The 20,807-nt window shown below is 31.6% G+C and overlaps 2 protein-coding genes across 9 annotated transcripts; one reads left to right on the plus strand and one right to left on the minus strand.

The window, feature by feature from the left end:
- Positions 1-593: 593 nt before the first annotated feature.
- LOC8285029 (serine/arginine-rich splicing factor 4) lies at positions 594-8,151 on the plus strand. Of its 8 annotated transcripts, none has more exons than XM_048379553.1 (9): positions 596-1,540; positions 2,188-2,628; positions 2,841-3,357; positions 4,039-5,386; positions 5,514-6,080; positions 6,531-6,688; positions 6,822-6,971; positions 7,247-7,369; positions 7,745-8,151. In XM_048379553.1, the coding sequence occupies exons 1-4, from the start codon at positions 973-975 to the stop codon at positions 5,351-5,353; spliced, it is 2,841 nt and encodes a 946-aa protein (XP_048235510.1). In that variant the 5' UTR covers positions 596-972; the 3' UTR covers positions 5,354-5,386; positions 5,514-6,080; positions 6,531-6,688; positions 6,822-6,971; positions 7,247-7,369; positions 7,745-8,151. The 8 variants fall into 8 exon arrangements, with proteins under 8 accessions (XP_015574086.1, XP_048235510.1, XP_015574082.1 ...); XM_015718596.3 differs by having other exon boundaries at positions 7,290-7,369; XM_015718600.3 differs by having other exon boundaries at positions 594-1,540; positions 2,188-2,211; positions 2,347-2,628; positions 6,822-8,151.
- Positions 8,152-17,645: 9,494 nt separating this feature from the next.
- On the minus strand, positions 17,646-19,706 carry LOC8258027 (chaperone protein dnaJ 20, chloroplastic). The gene is made up of 2 exons (XM_002517993.4): positions 19,076-19,706; positions 17,646-18,047 (listed from the first exon to the last, which is right to left on the minus strand). Exons 1-2 carry the CDS (start codon positions 19,529-19,531, stop codon positions 17,898-17,900), a joined length of 606 nt encoding a protein of 201 aa, XP_002518039.1. The 5' UTR covers positions 19,532-19,706; the 3' UTR covers positions 17,646-17,897.
- Positions 19,707-20,807: the final 1,101 nt, after the last annotated feature.

Genomic DNA, 20,807 nt, shown 5'->3' on the forward strand with positions numbered 1-20,807 from the left:
ATCTCACAACAAAAATAAATAAAATAAAACCCACGACTTCCTCTCCAGTTAGAAAAGGTATGTTGGAAAGGTGAAAGTGACAGACACCATGAGAAAAAGAAAAAATCATAAATTAAAGGGTACTTGTCATCGTTATTAACTTTGATTGATGATTACTCATGACTGTTAAAAGAAATAAGTAACCATGAATTCTTAAACCGTAAGCTTCCCATTACTATTGCTATGGATGTTGGTTGATAGTAAGTAAACTAGAGTAGCAATTTTTTTTGTTATTGGCTTTTAAAACTTTTAAGTGAGTCATTTATCATTGGTAAGTTTTTATTTTGGGAGATTTTGGATGGCTATGATTATACTTATGGGTACTTTTTGGAAAAAATGAATATTAATTTTTTATCTCACTTGCTTTTACATGTGTGTTTACACGTTATGAAGGACTTAAATGGCCCATTTGGCTAAGTTTAGGGTTTTTCTTTTAAATTTATTTTATTTAAAGAATTTCTTTTATCGAAAAGCTCATTTCTTCCTTATTTGATATTCCTTTTGGACAAGTTGAAGGGGCGAAATGACACTTTGTCCGACGTCGCTAACTTTCAGCTTTGCTATATGATTATATTCCAACCAATTCAACGCCGCCACATAGAAATAGGTCGCTTCTCTCTTAGCATCGGCGGTCGTGACCTTAGGTCACCATTGTTTTCTGGTGATAACCAAACTTGTTATCCTTCTACTTTTCCTCGTTCCGGTCCCTTCGAAAAAAAATCCCCAATTTTTCCTGCTGTCCAGACAAAGATTTCAAAATTTCAATTCTCTTCGTTAGGGTTTCAATTATTCTATCTCATCACAGTTTTTTGTTTGTTTTCTCTTGTCCAAATTAACACTATGTATTCAATCAAAGCCCTGACCAGGATTTAAGTCCTCAAGCTCTTACCCTTGTTTTTTAGGGTTTATATACTAATCAGTCTTTACTTCACAATGACCGATCGAAACGCCATCACCACCACCACCAACTCCTCCTCCACAGCCGCCGCTGCCGCTCCTAAGCCGATATGGATGAAGCAAGCCGAGGAAGCCAAATTAAAAAGCGAAGCCGAGAAAGCCGCAGCCGCAAAAGCCGCTTTTGAAGCTACATTCAAAACCCTAACCACCAACAAACCCGAGAAGGCCTCTGACTCTGATTCAGAAGGAGAAGAATCGGAAGAGTACTTGGCCAATAAGCCTGTGGGACCAGTAGACCCCACCAAATGCACGGCGGTCGGTGCTGGCATTGCCGGCGGAACTGCTTGCGCTCCGTCTACATTCATGGTGGCGACTAAGGATTCGGATGGGAGGAAGGTTATGCACGGCGGTGCGCAAATTAAGGTGAAGGTATCGCCAGGAGTGGGTGTTGGAGGGACTGAGCAGGAAGGAATTGTGAAGGATATGGGAGATGGGAGTTATACAGTGACTTATGTTGTACCTAAAAGAGGGAATTATATGGTTAATATTGAATGTAATGGGAAGCCTATCATGGGTAGTCCATTTCCTGTATTCTTTAGTGCAGGTAATTGTTATTTTTAGCATTCTCGCCATGTAAAGAATATTCTTATACTTGCTATACTTTGTTTATCCATCTTTTCATTATAGGTTGAAGTTCTCTTGATATGCATACATGTCGTAGTTTGTGAAGTTTTTTTCTCTTATGTTCTTTAGTGTGGCTGCTTGTTAGTATTCTTGAAGGTATGTCATATTCTTGTATTCTTTTGTCGGGAGATTTTAGGCTGGTCTTATCTTCATATACATACATTATATTTGGTAGTTTTTGAACTACTTTCGAATGTTTGCCGTTAATTGTATGCTTTTGAATTTTGTAGATTCTGCATTGTCTTTTGAACATTCTGAATAATTTCTGGGTCATATGAGAAATATCAAAAAATTTCTTTTAATTGGTCTTGTTCGATGGTTACTGTAGAATGTGAAATTTGTTATTGGAAGTAAAAAGTGAAAAGGCTGGGAAGATTTTCATCTGGAGCTTGTGAACTATTAAGTGCATGGTTGATGATAGTTCTAGAATCAGGAAAATGTAGTAACATTGCTTGCATGCTGTTTATTTTTTCCATAAACTGTTTTGGACTTGCTATTCTTGTATTTGGGCTAAATTTATTTTCTTTAGTGGAACATTTTATGGAATAATGAAGTGTCATCATGCAGGTACTTCAACTGGAGGACTGTTGGGTATGGCTCCTGCATCTACCTTTCCAAACTTAGTTAACCAGACCATGCCAAATATGCCAAATTATTCAGGTTCTGTTTCTGGGGCATTCCCTGGATTACTGGGAATGATTCCTGGGATTGTTTCTGGTGCTTCAGGTGGTGCTGTTTTGCCTGGAATTGGGGCATCACTTGGGGAAGTTTGTCGAGAGTATCTTAATGGCCGGTGTGCAAAAACTGACTGCAAATTGAACCATCCACCGCACAATTTGCTAATGACAGCATTAGCAGCAACAACCTCAATGGGGACTCTTAGTCAGGTGCCTATGGCACCTTCAGCAGCTGCAATGGCTGCTGCTCAGGCCATTGTTGCTGCCCAAGCCCTTCAAGCCCATGCTGCTCAGGTGCAAGCACAAGCACAATCTGCCAAAGATTCATCTGGTATTGTTACCATTATCATTTAGTTATGCATGTAATACAGTGTCATGTATGCAATTCTTTTGTTTTCCGTTGCTTTTGCTTAGACTACCTTATGCTTTTACATTTTTTGTGTTTCTGTAATGTGGCATATTTATCTTTTTCTTTCTATGGTTTATTTTTTCTTGTCTTTATTTATTGTTTGAGATTCTTACAATCGTGTCTCTTTTTGTCAGGTTCACCTGACAAAGCTGGGAAGGAAGACACACTGAAGAAGACACTCCAAGTTAGCAATCTTAGTCCACTTCTGACAGTGGACCAGCTGAAACAACTCTTTAGCTATTTTGGCTCAGTAGTTGAGTGTAGCATTACTGACTCAAAGCATTTTGCTTACATAGAATACTCAAAACCTGAAGAAGCAACTGCTGCTTTAGCATTGAACAATATGGATGTTGGGGGTCGACCATTGAATGTTGAGATGGCTAAATCGCTTCCTCAGAAATCACTTTTGAATTCCTCTGTGGCTTCGTCTTCTCTGCCATTGATGATGCAGCAAGCTGTTGCCATGCAACAGATGCAGTTTCAACAGGCTTTGCTTATGCAGCAAACTATGACAGCACAACAGGCAGCTAACCGAGCTGCAACAATGAAGTCTGCAACAGAGTTGGCAGCAGCTAGAGCTGCAGAAATTAGTAAGAAGTTAAAAGCTGATGGATTTGTTGATGAAGAGAAGGAAACAGAAAGAAAATCTAGGTAAATGACAATGTGTATTACTTCTCAAATAGATTGCTAGTGTATTCCATGTTAATTGCTTTCCTTTTTTGAGTTACTGAATTTTAAAACATTAGGTGTTGCGAAAAAGTTTTCCGTATCACGATAATGTCTTATATCAATATTGCTGTAATCTATCAGATTTATTGCTCAGTATAAGGTATTGATGATAATCTGTTGCATATATTGTGTGGTTTAGATTTTGCATGCAGATTTTATGTTTCATAGGGAAAATTTAAGTTTGCTGCGAAACTCTCTGAACTGCCTCAACCCCTTTTTCGTCATTTCTTCTCTTAATCAGAAAGTTAGTATTGATTTCTTAAAAGGCAATTTAAAAAAGGAAATTGAGGTCTTATTGTGGAGTCTTTATACTGGTATGGAGTTCTTTCTTTAACCCACTTGATCGTTTCTTGAGAGCAGTAAGATATGTTGTTAAGACTTGTACTGGTTGCTAAGTTGCTAAATTAGTGAAGAGACCAACTCAGGGGCTTATTATTCTCTGTTGATATGGTTATACTTCCTTGTGATGTTGATTTCTTTTATCATTAATATATTGCAATATTGGAACCCTGAAAAATTATATGTTGAAAGGAACAGTTTGTTAGATGAAGGCCATACACTGGGTTACTTTTCATCACTATTACATTTTACTGTGTTCTGTAGGTCGCCTTCTGCATCTCGAGTCAGGTCAAAATCTAAGTCGAAATCACCAGTTAGTTATCGACGAAGGCGGAGATCTCCTTATTCACCTCCTTCTCGCCGCCATCGAGATCATAGATCCAGGTCACCTTTTAGATCTCGCCATCTCTCCAGGTATGATATTGAAAGGCGGTCTTTTAGAGATAGCAGGGATGATAGTGGCAGAACTAGAAGAGGGGATAGATCATTTGATCGGCGTTCCCCTGTTTCAAGGAGAAATAGGAGTAGAAGTGTGAGCCCTCGAATGAAAAGGTCCTACAGGGCTGATTCTGGCTCACCAAAACGTCGTCGAGAAAGTTCACCACGTAGAGCGAGAAAATCATCCCATGGCGGTTCAAGATCACCGAGGCATCATAGAGGAAGCAGGTCATCTCCAAGAAATGACAGTGATAACAAACTGAAATACAGAAAACGCTCTAGGTCCAAATCTGTGGAAGACTCCAAGGAAAAAGCAAAAGAAGCCCAGGATGAAAAATTCAAGAAACAAGAGAGGAGATCCAGGTCATTATCTGTGGAAGAGAAGAATAATGTAAGCAAGTCATCTTCAAGAAGTATAGATGAAAATGAACCTAAGCACCGGGGGCGATCAAGGTCAAAATCTGTGGAAGCAAGGCGTTCCACTGAGAAAGTGAATGAAACTAGGGATGGAAGATTGAAAAATCGTGATAGAAAGAGGTCCAGGTCAAAATCTGTTGAAGTTAGGCGCCACTCCAGAGAGAAAGGAAATGAAAGCAGAGATAAAAAGTCAAAGCATCGCGATCGGAAGCGGAGTAGATCAATCTCTGCTGACGGTAAGCATCACAGAGGAAGCAGATCATCCCCACGAGTAGCTGATGACATTAAATCAAAACACAGAAGGCACTCTAGGTCAAGATCTCCAGAAAGTAAGAAGCTTTCTAGTTATAGGATGGATGGAACTGGAGTTGAAAAATCGAAGCGTCGCAGCAGAAGACGGTCAATGTCTGCTGAAGGTAAGCATTGCAGATCTCCAAGAAGTTCAGAGGAGAATAAATCAAAACATAAAAGACGCTCCAGGTCTAGATCTGCAGAAGGCAAGCATCATTCGAGTGATATAAAGAATATAAAGAGAGCTGAAAATTTAGTGCATGAAAACTGTGTATCACATGAAACTGAAAATGTTACTGAGGACCAAGATTCTGTTGTGGGGGATGCAACTAATATGTGGAGCAACAAAAAGTCTTCAAAATATGATGACTATGATCCAGAGGAATTGAAGGAAAATATGGTAATAGATAATGACAAAGAAATGAGGAACTGAGTTGTGGCAAATTCTTTTTTAAAAATATAGAAGGTTTGTTAACAAAACTGTCCATAATTCAAGTTGTGTTTTAATATAATCTCATATAACAAGAAAAAGAAATTGGAATTTTTGACATCTTTGTTGATTGTTTATTACTTTATCTTTATGTCATATACAGGATTAGAGGAACACAATTGATGTAACAGTCCGACCCATGTGGATAAAAATTACTGAACTGGTGCCAGCAAGAAGCTGGAAGTATGTCAGTAGAGAAGCAGAGTTGATTGTTCAGGGTGATATGTGCTAACGAGTTCCCCAGTTGAAATTCCAGGAGTGTGGCTTCAACTCAGATACAGTTCCAAGTTCTTCTCCAGCGTGGAAGAAATGAGATGGAGGAACAAATGTTGAATTGGTCAATTGTTTCGAAGCTGACTTTTCTGGATTAGCTCACCTATTAGGAATTTGTTTAGATGCATGAACTTAGAACTTTTAAAATGTCGTTCTTAGCGACATTAAGGGTGGTTCCCTTAGAAGATCTCTTAGTGTTTCTTTGGTGCTCAGATTTTTCTGCCTATAGTTGGCTTCTGATAAATATGCGCACTTTGTTTTGTTTATCTTTTGCAGGTCCACTTGTAACAGATTGGAACTAGGGTTTGAGGCATTCTGACCTTGATATGGATTAAATATTCAGGAGGTGTTGTGCTGTTGTCTTCTTCAATGTAGCAAGCTTCTATTTCTGCTGGATGTATGTTAGACTATTAACTCTATTGCTGCGTTGTGGACTTTTTGATTAAAATATTTGTTTAAAGATCATTTCCAGCTGCCCTGCCTTTTGCTTTCTAAATTTTGCATTGTTTATTTATTTAGCTAGAGTCTTTACAAGAGTTCAAGTCTTTGATATATTTGAGAAGAATGTTTATTAGTTGATAGGCTGTTGAGTTGCTGTACAAGTGTCCTCTGATCACGAGCATGATTAATGTATATGATTTAAATGAAGGCTTAGCAAGGCTCTCTCTCTTCCCCTTCCCCCTTTTCTAAATAAACCATTTTGAACTAAGTTATGACATGTACGGTCTTTATACCCTTCATATGTGTTTGAGGTAAAGCCTCTAGTGTATGTACTAGGCTGATCATAGACTCGGCTTTATTTACCTTTGATGGTGTGCTGGGCCTGTCATCTCCCAAATGCATGCAGGTCATACATGGTGTTCTTGTTGGAGTTCCCGAGGATCAGTTTGGCACAATTGAAATTTACTGATGTACATAAAGGTATGCCGTCAGTAAACTGGCGAGCTTATGCGTTAAAATTTTCCTCAGTGGTGGAACTATTTGAGACTGTTGATCGTAAATTGGGTCAGTTACATTTGCCAATACTTATGTAACTTGTGCCACAATGTTATAAAACCTTGTGCCTTACTCCTTTTCCCGTCTTTTTCTTCTTTTTTTCCACTTTATTTTTTTTTCTCCTCCTTTCCTTCTTCCCAAGGTATTGTATTGGTTATTGAAGCTACTTTTGAGGTCAAGTGAAACCAGATGTTGCTGGGATGAATAGCATTACAATTCAGTGTTGAGTATGAGCACAGTTTGGCCAACTTTCTCTAAATTTTATGGTGAAACGCCAATTTGGTTTTGACAGGTAATTTTTCATTAAATCGCTGGATAAATTCTTTTTGCTGATAAAAATTCACCTGTAATTATCTTCCAGAGAGATGTATATGAATACTGATGATGGTCCCTGTTCTAATTAATTTCAGCCGAGTCATTATCTACTAATGATAGTAATTTTACATGTTTATTTTTTTTCAACCTCTGCAGTCCATGTATTGTTTCTGCGTGTGAGAATATGATTGACTAGGTTTTATTTGAGGCTCTGTTTATTCTTTTTTGGGTTTTGGTCGTAATGGTGCTTAGGGTGGCCCTTTGTCTGTTGAACTCAAATCTCTGACCCGTGCAGATCAACTGGTCTGCTTCACTTCACATTTTGGTTGAAATGCAGAAAGAATTTGAGCTTCAAGGGCGTGAACCTTGTGACTGGTAATGACCGTGGATGACCTGCTATAATTTTCTTGGCTATGCTGTTTTTAGACCTGTGCATGATACTATCCCCTTGGTTAAACTGTTGTGTCGCTTGCCCTTGGTTTCTGTGCATGTTGCAAAGCATTAGAGACACTTCCTAGTTTTCCTGTATTTCTTTTATTATTTGTTAGATTAGTCCACTCAAATAATTACCTGTTAGAGCTCTGACTTCAGGAAAAGTGTTATGTGCTACAGGAGCACCTAATAAATTCTACTGAACTTCTGGACATCTCTTATATATTTTTTCCTTTAATTTGTTTCTAACCGAACCTATGAATTGAAGTTTGCTGCTCTTCTTTTTCTTTTTTTCTCTCTTTTAATGTTTCTTGGTAGGATTTCTATGGATAGAATGATAGCAGAGCTGGAACAAAGGAACCTTTGTTCTATGTTGTGATGGGACTATATGTGGAGCGGAGCCCTTCCCTTTTTGCCTATTACCCCAATCTATTGCTATTCTTTTTTTTTTTTTCTTTATTCTCTCTGCCAGCTGCCCAGGAACTGCACTGAGAAAGGAAAAACATATAATTACACTGAGATGTCGAAATATAACACTGGCGTTTTTAGTCCTAATTATAGTTAGTAAGCCAACTTGTTGGTTTCGGGTAATTGTAACTCTTGCTTTGTAGATTGTAGGAATCTCTGTGAAGTAGAAAAGCTGGGGTAAGTTTTGCCCGATAATTGATGTTGATTGGTATTTGAGTATAGCAAATATATTTATGCAAGCATCTTTTTCCTTCTTACTGCATGCAATCTTTATATATATATATATATATATATATTAAATTTTTTATTTTAAAGAGTCAACAATCTTTTATACCAAGGTTCAATATATAAGTTATTTGTTCAGCTTTAGCTTTCTCTAAAATTTTGTTCCAATCTAAATTTAAATAGCGGGTATTAATTCATGTATGAGGATAAATTTGAGAATGAATATAATTTGAAATATATATATAGAAATAGTGGTTAAAGAATCAATCAAAGACATAAACAAGTTCCACACCTTCAATAAGAATGAGAAAAAACAGAGTGTTACAAAGGCATGCTGTGATGTATGCATGCCTGTCTTTAATTTTGTGTTCTTTTTCTTGTTTTGGATCTTTCTTATTTAATTTCAAAATCTCGCAGCTTTTTGTTGTGTTTTAATTGCTTTTATAATTTGTGTCTCGAAGAAAAATTAAAATATATTTTTATCACTTCCGTTTTCTTGTTTCTGACGAAAAGATGTCAAGAATTTTGGTAGCATTTGTAACAAAGAGCGGCCAAATGCATGCATTTGGTTAATAATATTATATATATATATTACACACGGAGTTCTCTAATTTAAGTCATGAGAGTGTTTATAACTAATAAGTTTTAAATTTCAATTTTCTATTTCACACTTATATTGTAATTGGTTGAGTTTTTTTAGGAAAAGACACAAATAATAATAATAATAATAATAATAATAATAATAATAATAATATAATAAAATCGAAATTCATTTAAAATTTTATCTATTTTGTTAGAATTTAATTTGTTTATAGTTATTTTTATAAATTTAATTATGTAAAATCTTAAATTAATTTTAATTTTTATCACAACACATAAACTTTAGATTTGTAAATAAATTTTATAAATTCTATAAATTTCAACCAAACATAATGTAAGTTTTCTATTTATAACGAGTGTGAACAAATGACTAGATCTTCACTTAAATGATGAATATAAAAAATAAAAACTAACTCTATTATATAATTTGTTGACTTATTAGAATTTTCATGAATTGAAAAAGACATTCACATTTCCACCGATCAACATAATTAATCAGAATTAGTTTTTGTTTTTTATTTTTTATTTTTTATTTAATATAAAAATCTCAATAACTTTATTTGAATTACAAATGTGAGTTTTTATTTATATTTATTGGAGAGCTAACAAATCATGGCCTACATAAAATAAAGTTGCCACAACAGTAAAAACTCATTTAATGCGGAGGAGATGACTCGAGCTCGAGACTTCTCACTCTCAAACGCAAGCGCTTTTGCCACTTGAGACAAATATAAATTATACATATATTAAAAAAATAAATTAATATTATAAAAAATAATAATTTTATAAATTCAATATACATTTTATTTTTCCTAAACTATTTTTTCATGTATAAACGATTTATGCATAAGAGAGGCGTGCAAGATTTTGATCCCACCAACCAAGAATTACACTCAATTCGGACTAATTAAGTCTAACCTAATTATTGTAATTTGGACATTTTATAATAATAGCACTCTGCAATTCAAATATTCTTCAAACTCGAGCCCCCACATAAAGTTTGAAGAATGAAAATTGTATTTCAAATCCAACCATATATTTTGGTGGGGCACACATGGGGACCCCAAACCTTTTTTTTACTAACAACTTTTGCCCTTAAATATTTTAATTTTGTTAATTCACCCCATCAAACTTTTTATTAATTTTTTTCACTAATGTCATTGATATATCAGTTTATTTTCTACATATTTTTTTTGAAAAAATTTATTAATCTATCGATCGGATAGTTTTAGTGGTCAGTCCGCCGCTGTGTATATATATATATTATAAATAATATTATAGATTGTGATGCCTTTGTGCCAAATCTTGGTTGCCAAAGAAAGAAAACAATCCGTTGGTGTAGAAAAAGTATGATTTGCAAGGAATTGGAAGTACACTTTTTGAGTTGGTTCTGTCCTGCCCCATTGTTTTTCTGAAGTGTGCTGTTCTGTGGTCGGTGGTGTAGGGTTTAATTTAATTATTATTATTATTAAATATTATTATTTTTAATTGAGGTTAAGCTTAAATAAATAATAAAAACTAAGTCAGACCTTTCAGTTTTACTTTTTAAACTTTGAAATGGGATTGCCACTTATGTACGCAACCCGACCCGGTTCTCCTCTGCCACCTGTATATTGAAAAAGAAGGACGGGCCAGCTTGGATTTATTTAACTTTTTCTTAAAAAACAAAACATCTGTACATTTAATTGAATAAATAAATAAATAAACCCACCAATTTAATTAACTGGTTTTATGAGTTTGGTTTTTCAGTCACAATATTTGCTTTGATTTATACATTAACAAACTATTTATTTAGTATAATTTTCTTTTCTTTTTCAAATTAATTTAACTGTTTGATCAAATAGTAACTATGGTGCAGACTATTAAATTAATTTTTAATTTTATTACAAATAACACATTTTTTTATCAAAATAATATTATATATATAGGCTGACCCTAAAATTTAAATCCCGATTTCTATCACAAAAAAATGAAATTAATTCCAATAAATAAAATAGTTGATGGAATTTCTGAAAATCGAACCATATGTGATCATATGAAATCTAATATTGACCTTTATGGAAATCTATATATAGCTTCTATGAAGTAAAAGACCAACAACAGAAAAAGGAAAATGATTTGACATTCAATTTCTTCAAATTAATAAACTATATAATACAATCGATTGTATATGAATTCCTAATAAATTGTATTAGAAATGCATTAATGTGAGGCTAACTTTCTCCCCCCTACCCAACCACAAACTACAAACTAGGAACCTTAGTTTTCAACTTGCAAGCTTCTTCTTTTTTTATATTCATAAACGTGTTATATGGACCAACTCCAACTTGCATAGAAGATTTTGTAGGAGTAAAGTGGTATGAGACAACCATGCATAGACAATAAAGAGGCTCGCAGTTTTTGGAATATGCCCTTGTCAATCTTCTAACTTGTCAATGCACCTGTCGGGTTTGATCGAGTTTGAAATTTTTTAACTTTAAGTCTAAATTTAACTAATATGGTTATAAAAACTTAAAATTTTGATCAAATTCGATCCATGATATAAAAATATAAGAATTTTTAGTTTTCGGATCGGGTCGAGTTGGGCTCACTGGACGAACCTCAAAGAAATAACATTTTCATGCCCGTCTAAATAAATAATCAAATTTTCTCGAGTTTGGACTCGGACGGGTCTAAAATAAAAAAAAAAATTGGTTGGTACCTAATCTCATGAAAATGTCTACTTATCAACAAAATTCGCATATCAAACATGATAAAAATATTTTAAGATTTTTTATATATTTATTAAAGTTTCGACAAATGTAAACTACATAAAATAAATAGTCTATCACTATATGAGTGGTAATAGAACTCCTATCACCATTGATGGATGGTAAACTAACAGCATACATATCGCAAGCAACAAAATACAAAGAAGATAAAAGAGCATTTCTAAAGATGCCTTTTGTTTTAAAAAATCATAACTATTTTTAGTAAAAATATTTTAAAAAATTTTAAATATGAAAAATAAAATATTTTATTTGAGTTAAATGCATTCTTTATATTTAATTTTTATTTCTTTAAGTATTAGTGATTTTAATTTCTTTTTATTTTTCTTTTAATTTTTACTAGATAATAAAAATTACAAGTATCAATTAATCAAGTGCATATAAATTTATAGTACATTTATTAAATATAAAATAGAGAGTGAAGTTTGGCTCTCTTTATGTAAATAACCAAATTAATTTTCTATTTATAAAGAATAAATAGCGTATTAGAGTATCATTTTTTAAAATAAAAAAATTGACATTATATATAATAATTAAATTATTGTAATAGAGAGCAATAGCTTTGTATTTAGAGGGGCGTACGTGAATATATAAAATATATTATGTACAAATAATCCCATTTGCAAAATAGGTTTCAAATTTTAATATACAATAGAGAAAGATTTTAAATATCTATAATACTGTGTAGGGCCATATCCTCCTCAATTTTTTTGAAATTTACATTTTCATTCATAATCTTTTAGATAATTCTCAAATAAGCACCAAGATACTCTTTAAAAAAATATTTATTTCTATTTCAATCCTTATATTTTATCATGAATTTCATTTATATATTTTTCGATGTTTAACCCTTTTTACTTAAATAAAAAAAAAAACAATTTTTGACCTCCCATGGGCTAAATTCGTGCAACAATAATTAACACAAAAATCTAATGATTTTAATTCGCCAACTATGTTCTAAATTCAAGTGCCTATATCCAATGCATATTGACCATCCCACTTATAGGGTGGTTTAAATATAGGTAAATAAATGCAATTTTATTTGTTTCATTGAACCTTTATTTTTACTTTTGTTTTGATTAAAAATCATAGTAACTAATATAAGTCTATATAATAGATAAGACTTTAAGTATCTTAATCTCCACCAAATACTATTCCATAAATAACTCTTAATATAAATCCTAATAATTATACAGAATGACTAAAATAACCTTTGGATATTATAATTAGCAGTCCATGCGTTTTTATCTTGGGCCTTGACACAAACATATCTCATTAAGTTTCTTTTAGCTCCATATTTTCCTCTTTTTGCTAATATTTCTGAAAATAGACAACTAAGCTTAAGTGAGTTAAAAATACATATTTTTACCATTTTACATATAGAAATATATCATTAAAGCTCTAAAATACTTTTAAATATCTATACATAATTTGGACCGATTAGTTTTAATAATTAAACCTCTAATAAAAGTAAATATATAATATAAGCTTTACCGGTTGCTTTAGTCATTTTTTTTTATTTTTTTATTGTTGTTTTAGATAATAACTTATAATTCAGTCCTTTTTACTATGAAGTAAACAAGATATGGTAAGTAAGGTGCAAGTGCAGCTAATTGAATTAGTAAAATTAATCAAATCAGTTTTTTCTTAATAGAAAATCAGGATAATTTTGAATACTAATCTTAAAAATTGACATCTTAGATTTTAATTAGGGTTTGGTTGACTTGATAAACCCTACTTGTTTTCTTATCAATAAATCAACTAATCATGAGTGTTGATAGGCGTAGCATGATGTTGATAAATTTAAATACAAAAATATATATTATTAAATCTCCTTTCTTTAATTGAGTTTATTGATATTTATTTTATTTTATTAAATATGTTGATTCTCTTCTTTTTCTTGCAATTTTGGTCTTCGTACGTGGCTATTACATCAATTATAATTTTACTTTTTTTCTTACTAGGAAATCGATCTTATTTCAATAATGGATAATACAAGTATTTATGCAGAATATGCATAAATAAATATCTATACATGCAATTATTATATTAAGATAATAATTTCTAACACTTTCTCCAATATTAATTGTATTATATTCAATTTATATATATATATATATATATATATAAGAATTGAAACATTAATCATTATTCAAATTAAGATAGGTACGATTAATTAAATATATGAATGGATTTTATTTCACAATTTAGAAATGGACTCTTTGGAGTTTACAATAAAGACTTTGACAAAATCATAACCTTGAATTGGGTCAGCTGAGAAAACTCAAGTGGATGACATGATCACCACCAATCTCCCATTGCTAAAAGATAAGATTAATATAAATTAGTTGTTAGTGTCGAAAGATTTTTAAATGGGTTATTGTGAATTTCATACTTATACATGAAAAATTAACTTTACAAAAAATGAAAGAGAGTTTCAAACTCTACCTCTAAAGACAAGAGCCCTTACAAACCCCAATACACCGAGATTGGTATATATATCAAACTCTTTATTTTTTTCTCTTGCTTTCCCTTTTATGGTCCACATATGGAGATCACCACCCCCCTATACCTAGTTTACGTCCAAAGATTTATTTGGACTCCAATTAGCATACTTCTCCAACTGAGTCCCAAAATTGTGTGTACATGTAAATAATTTGAATGGGGGGTGTTTATTTTTGCTACTTGGTGAACCGTTCTATAACCAATTAACACAACTTTAAGTTGATTATTTTACAAGTAATTTATTATTTTTCTTTGGAATTTAGATTGCGTATCTATTTTTTTTATTAATTAGTATTACACAGAACACTAATATAATTAGATCTGCTCTTCATAGATAAATTTAGAATTTACGATCTCAGGTAAAATCGGTTCAGGATCATGAGATCCTTTTCTATCATGTAGAACAGGCTGTTACACAAAATGTATTTCTAAATAATTGTCCCATAGATCATATATCTATCTATATAAAGAAAACATTTTATAACAAAGAGAATTCTTATTTGTATAAATGGTACTTTAAACTTGAAACTACTATAAAAAAAATTACCAAAATTTTTAATTTTTTAACTTCTTTTAAAAAATTAAATGATCACTAAACATCAGAAATTAATTAGTTCCACTTTTGATGAGCCGCATCAACTAAACTTGGTGACATGGAAAGATTTATTTCGGATTTTAATTACCTATCACATCCATTGAAAAGAATGGATGTTGATATTTTATGGACTATAACAAATTTCCATTTGACACGTTTAATCAAATTCCACGTATATATGTATAATTGTAATTTTTTTATATGAAGTATTTATTCTATTAAATTAATAAATTTTTTATATGTCCCATTTTTTTCAAGCTTTCCCGGGTCCCCGGGTCCTACGGGATTACCGGAGCGAGCTACGCATGAGATAGAGCTCAGTAAGCGGAATCAAATTGAAAATGACAGGATGGATTGGATTAAAGCTCACGGATTAGTAATAAATTCTTTTATTATGCCAATTTTTATTAATTAATTCAACTTTAACATTTTTTATTATTAAATTAATAACTTCTTCACACATCACATGTTTTTTTATAAAAGAAAAGATAATTTATTAATAGTAATTAACAGTATGAAAATGTCTAAATCTAAAATCGTACCATACCATAAAAATATAAATGGTTTTCTTTTTTCTTTTAAAAAGTAAAACCATTCCTAAAATTTGTAAATATTAATATCTTTTGTTATCTCCAAACCCAAAACTGGATTTTCAATAAATAAAAGTAAAAAAACTGAGTTAATTTAATTTGTAACTCAATCATGTCCCCAAAGGTCATCATATGTCTCAGTCACCAATCCCTATTAACATCCCCACCAAACCTACAGAGTGGTTCTACAATAACCTATTACAGTGGTTCTACAATACATTAATTTGTCCTTGTCATCCCACAAAAAATGGAATTGGAATTCTTTCAAGCAAATTTTCATTGTAGTCTGTATCAGATAACACATCTAAATGTGCAAATAATAAGCAGACCAACCAAATGGCCTTTTAAGGAGCATATGCCACTTCTTTTTAATGCTGTGACCCAATGATTTTTTCTGGTTACTCTTGTTGCTAGAAAGTGATGAAACAGAAGAAAGAAGGAAAAGAAAAGGGTTTTGCTGATATAACTGATAGAGGGTAATTTCAGAGAGTTAGATGAATGTTAAGAGGAACATTAAATAATGGTCTGCACAAATAGAGTTTTTACCTCATAATAATAATAATAACATTATATGCAATCCACATGAATATATTTTAATGCCATGATGGGTTTCCCTCCAAAAGAAAGAAAAAGAATGTCATGTGATGAGTTCTTAGATTAGTGTATATAATTAAAAAAGGGTTGTAATTATGGTAGGTATTAAACCACTAGCATTAAGTCATGCAACCCATATAATACTACTGTGTGATTCTCAAACAAAAAGATTAAAAATACTAATGGAAGACAATAATAAGGATTGATTGAGGTAGAATAGAATGAGTCAGCAGAACCACATCAGTAACTATTAGCCACTAGGCAAAGAAAGACAAGAAGATATCACTCACTCCACTTAAAAGGAGAGATGTTCCATTTTTCCTAGAGCCAGAAAACAAACAGCTGTGTTGGGGTTTGCTTCAATCAAGGTTCCAGTGTAGCCCCATAGACACTTCATTATCCAATTAACAGACAGGATTTGACATAGAAGTCATCTCAATCCACTTGCTTCATAAAAATTAAATAAAGAGATTTACAAAAAGGGTCCATTGTAAACCCACTCATCAATCTCTTTGATCATTTGCTTTCCATTTATATATCAACCATGATATCTACTTCAACACCAGTTTGAATAATGGTTTTTCTTGGAGCATTTCTAAGACATTTTTTTATTAAATTATAAATAATTAAATTTTTATTTTAAAATATGTATATTTTAATAATATTTTTATTTTATTTTATAGTTAATTTTTATTAATAAAATATATTTTAAAAATAAATAATAAAAAGAATATATTTAAAAAATATATATATATATAATATATTTAAAAGCTATTTAAATCATTTTAAGAAAGTTAAAACAAATAAAATCTCTTGAAATATTAATTTTTATATATACTTTTAATAATAATAAAAAATGAGTATAATTTAATATCTTGCTTGATTTGTTGTTCCTCCATCGGTATTCCATAATTGTCTATTTATTTTTGTCTTAATAGAATTTATTCATTTGCCTCCAAAGAAAACACATTTTCTCTTACTGCACTCGCATGGTTGCAAACTAGTCATTTATATATTACTTCAATGGTGACATGGGGTTTGTCCATACTTAATCATCTCCAAGATTCATCAGCTATTTCAAATTTTAATGAACATGATACAGATTCAGGCATCAGTTATGTATCAATTTCCTTTTCCAGCATCAATAACTATGATTTCCTTTTTTTCCTTTTTTCTATAGTTTCCTTCAAATATAACTTCCAAAAGAATATTAGAAACTTTATTTCCCTTTCAAAAGAACTAATCAAGTACGCAACTATAAGAAACATGACATAGAAAAACATGGGCAAAAGTCTCCCTCCCCATCTGATTTAGTGGAAAATCTTGAACCATTATGACACTTTTTTAATACGAAGAAACTACACCTCTTCTTGTTTCAATAGTCTTGTCTTTTCCTCTACGATAATTTTTCTTCTCCACTATCCTCCTAAAAGGCCCTACTCTTCTGCTCAAGATCTTAAAAAATCATTTCAAATGAGCTAGAGCTATTCAGGGATCATATTTTTCAAACTTGATCCCATGCAAATCAAGTTAAAACTCAAAGTTTTGGTGTCGCTAGCTTGATTCCTTTTCTATTTTCAAGAATGTATTCAAAGGGTTGAGAAACAGTTCCAGGGAAATATCCATGCATATTCTGACAAGATGAATTGGCACAGACATATTCTGACAAGGAGGAAATGGTGATTTACCAGGCATTTCAGAAGCATCAAGCATCTTTCAACAGATGATACAAAGTTTATGTCACAGTTTCTAAAATATCACATAATATTCTACACCCTTTTCTCATTCCCATACCTAGCATCTGGAAACGCATGCATGTTTATACGTGCGCAAATCTAACAATTGTCTCAGCTGGAGTAACAGAGAAAAGAAAATTGTTCCTGAAAGACGAACATCATACTACTGAACATTATTTACAGCATCAAAATGCCTTCCAAGTGTTATTGGAAAACCAGGAAAAGAAGAAACAACTATACAACATCTCTGGTTTGGTTAGCACGCAGATATGTTTTCTCTTGTTCACGCAATGCTAACCAGACAGCATCTTTGTCACTCTCTTGATACTAAGTACTAACCAAGTTTATAGTTTGAAGAACATGTATATACAGAATAAGTTAAGGACCTCTTTAAAGCTCTTTTGATAAGCGTTCGCGTTGCCTACGCATCCGAGCTGCCCATGACATGTTCTCTTCTGAATCCTTGTTCATGCTTCTTCTTTTCAACTCTGATAGCTGAGCTTCCCACCGATTCTTCCAATCACTACTGACTTCCACTTCCTGAACAGCAAAGAGAATTTGAATTAATACAAAGAGATAAAATTGGTAACTATTTGAACTCATATCTAAGAAGAACTTTTTCTTTCCGGTGGTACTAGTACATCAGCAGGCATATAACAAAGGCAGCAGTCAAATAACAAAGAGCGAAAAAGAAAAAAAAAAAAAAAAACTTAAATATTTGGTGAATTGTTACCTGTGAGCCACAATAGCATAGATCCCACCTCATAAATTAAGATCATACTGGATTTGTTCAATAAATAAATACAATTTGAATAAAATAAAGAAAAAAGAAAGCACTTGACTACAGAACAGAATTTTTCTATGGATGTTGAAAAGAAAAGTCTACAGAGAAATGAATTTAAGAAATCAGAATCTGAATGCTTGGTTTCCACTAATTGACGCCAACAAAATATAAGCCTTTTCACTAATCTATGAAGGGTAGAAACTAACAATTAACATTCCTGAAAAACGGAAAGTATCAAACTTTCAGTCTTTCTTTCTTGGAAAATTTTCCCACCGAACGTCATGCTTTTGGGTTCATGACACTCGGTGCTAACTATCAAGATTCAGCTCCAAAATTACCCCTCTCAAGTCGATCATCCATATTTAGCAAGTCCAAAAGATAATCTCCTTACACACAGCTTAAAGTAGAAAAAATTACAGTGGCAAAAAACTAACAAATGAAATTATATTTTTTTTTTAAATAAAGACAAATTAATTTCTTCAACACTGGCATGCATTCCAAACAAATACCTAAACAACAGCAATCCGGTAGTAAAAAAAATTTTAAGAAATAAAACCTCATTTTTATCATATACCCAGTAAAAAGCAATCAAATTTACACCGAATTTTTAAAAAGCTCATAGCAAATCAAGCCTCAGAACTAATTCAACTGAGAATCAACCTCAATTTCTCAAATCCGCACAAAGAAGCCATCAACTTTACACCAAATTTCAGAAACCCGCATGAACTTAAACCTCAAAATTCGACCCAATCTATAAATAGAAACACGGAAAATTGAAGAATACCTCATCACTTTGGTATCTCCTTCTAGCAGAAAAAGCGAGGTGAAGACCACGAGCCATATCCCTGTCATAAGTAGCTCTTCTTCGAGGATCAGAAAGAGTCTCATACGCCTCTTGAACCTGGATAAATCTCTGGGTATACTCATGAACCCGATCTGGAGGCGATACATCAGGATGGTACTTTCTAGCTAGTTGTTTGTAAGCTTGTTTTATGTCAATCAAACTACCTGATTCTGGTATTCCAAGTAACTCATAAAAGCTCAAATCTTTAGTCGCAATTCTATCACTAACAGCAGCTTTTGTTTTAAAAGATGACATTGGGAAACGGGTAACGGGTTTTAAACGTAGAAACGGTCCGGGTTTGGATTTTGTTATGGGGGTGGTGGAGGAGGAGGAGGAGGGGTGGAAGAAATAAACGGTGTCGCTTCCTCCTGGAAGCATTAGATTAGTGCAATGCATATTTTTGCGTTGTGGTTTCTGAAGTGGGTTGTGGCGTTAGATCAGCTTGGATTTGCGCTTTCTCTTTTTCTTTTCAGAGAAGTGAAGAAAATGGAGAAGGAAAAGAAGAAGAAGAAAAACAGATGAGGATTGACGAGTGTGAATGAGTGAGGAATATGTGATTACAAGTTTTGGATGCTTATATATATAATAGTCCTTTTCTTTTCTTTTTTTTCTTGATTTGCCAATTGTCAATCCTAACTTTGCCTTCTCTTTTTTTTTTTTTAGGGGAAATAGAAATAAGATAAAAATATTAATATGAAAAGGGTACATTTCTCTTTAAATAAAATATCTAAATTATATTAAAATATTAAAAATAAATGTAAATATGTTTCTTTAGATAATTTATTTTAAAGGCCGCTATATAATTTAACTATTGATTTTTTCTTTCTAAATTTTTTTAAAATAATAATTTAATTTTATTATAAATATATGCATATCTGACATGCATAATCTTTTTATAATACAATATATATCTGATATTTAAATTTTATCTATTTAATCATTTCAATTTATTAAAATTTTTAAATTTTTATTAACTTAATTGAAATATAATTTTAAGACAATTATATATAATATATATAAATATATTAAATGTGATCGCATATTGAATATTTAAATACTAAAAAATAAATAGAGAGTTTATTAAATTAAATTAAATATTAAAATAATTAGATAACTAAATATTTTAAATTTAGATATCTAGATATTTCTTAAATAAAATTAATAATACATAAAAAATATTTTATCTTACAATATTTCTAAAATTTCTGTTAAAACTAAAAGATTGAAATGTAAATCTTTTTATTCAAAATAAAAATAAAATGTAAAAAATAATTATACTATTATCTAATTAATTATCATATCTTCTTTTGAAGATTTCGTTGACTTCAATAATATAATTATAAGTTTGTGTATAATATTTAAATATTTTATTATAAATTAGAGTAGGTAGTCTTTTTAATTTTTAGTATTATTTAAATTTATAAAATTATTGGTATACCTAATGAGTAAATACACATAATGACATCACCCTTTATCATTAACATTTATTGACTCAAAATTTAACAGAAAATTCATATCTCCAATATTTGAGTTATTTTTAAATTATTATTATCGCTTTGTAAGATATTATTAATCTAATTGTCTCGATTTATTTATTTATTTTCCAAAACGTGGTACCATATGAAAATCTTGTAGATTCCACATGCTGTCCTTTAATATTGAATATTTTATT

The sequence above is a fragment of the Ricinus communis genome, chromosome 9 (genome assembly GCF_019578655.1).
Source record: "Ricinus communis isolate WT05 ecotype wild-type chromosome 9, ASM1957865v1, whole genome shotgun sequence".
In the NCBI taxonomy this organism is placed as follows: Eukaryota; Viridiplantae; Streptophyta; class Magnoliopsida; order Malpighiales; family Euphorbiaceae; genus Ricinus; species Ricinus communis.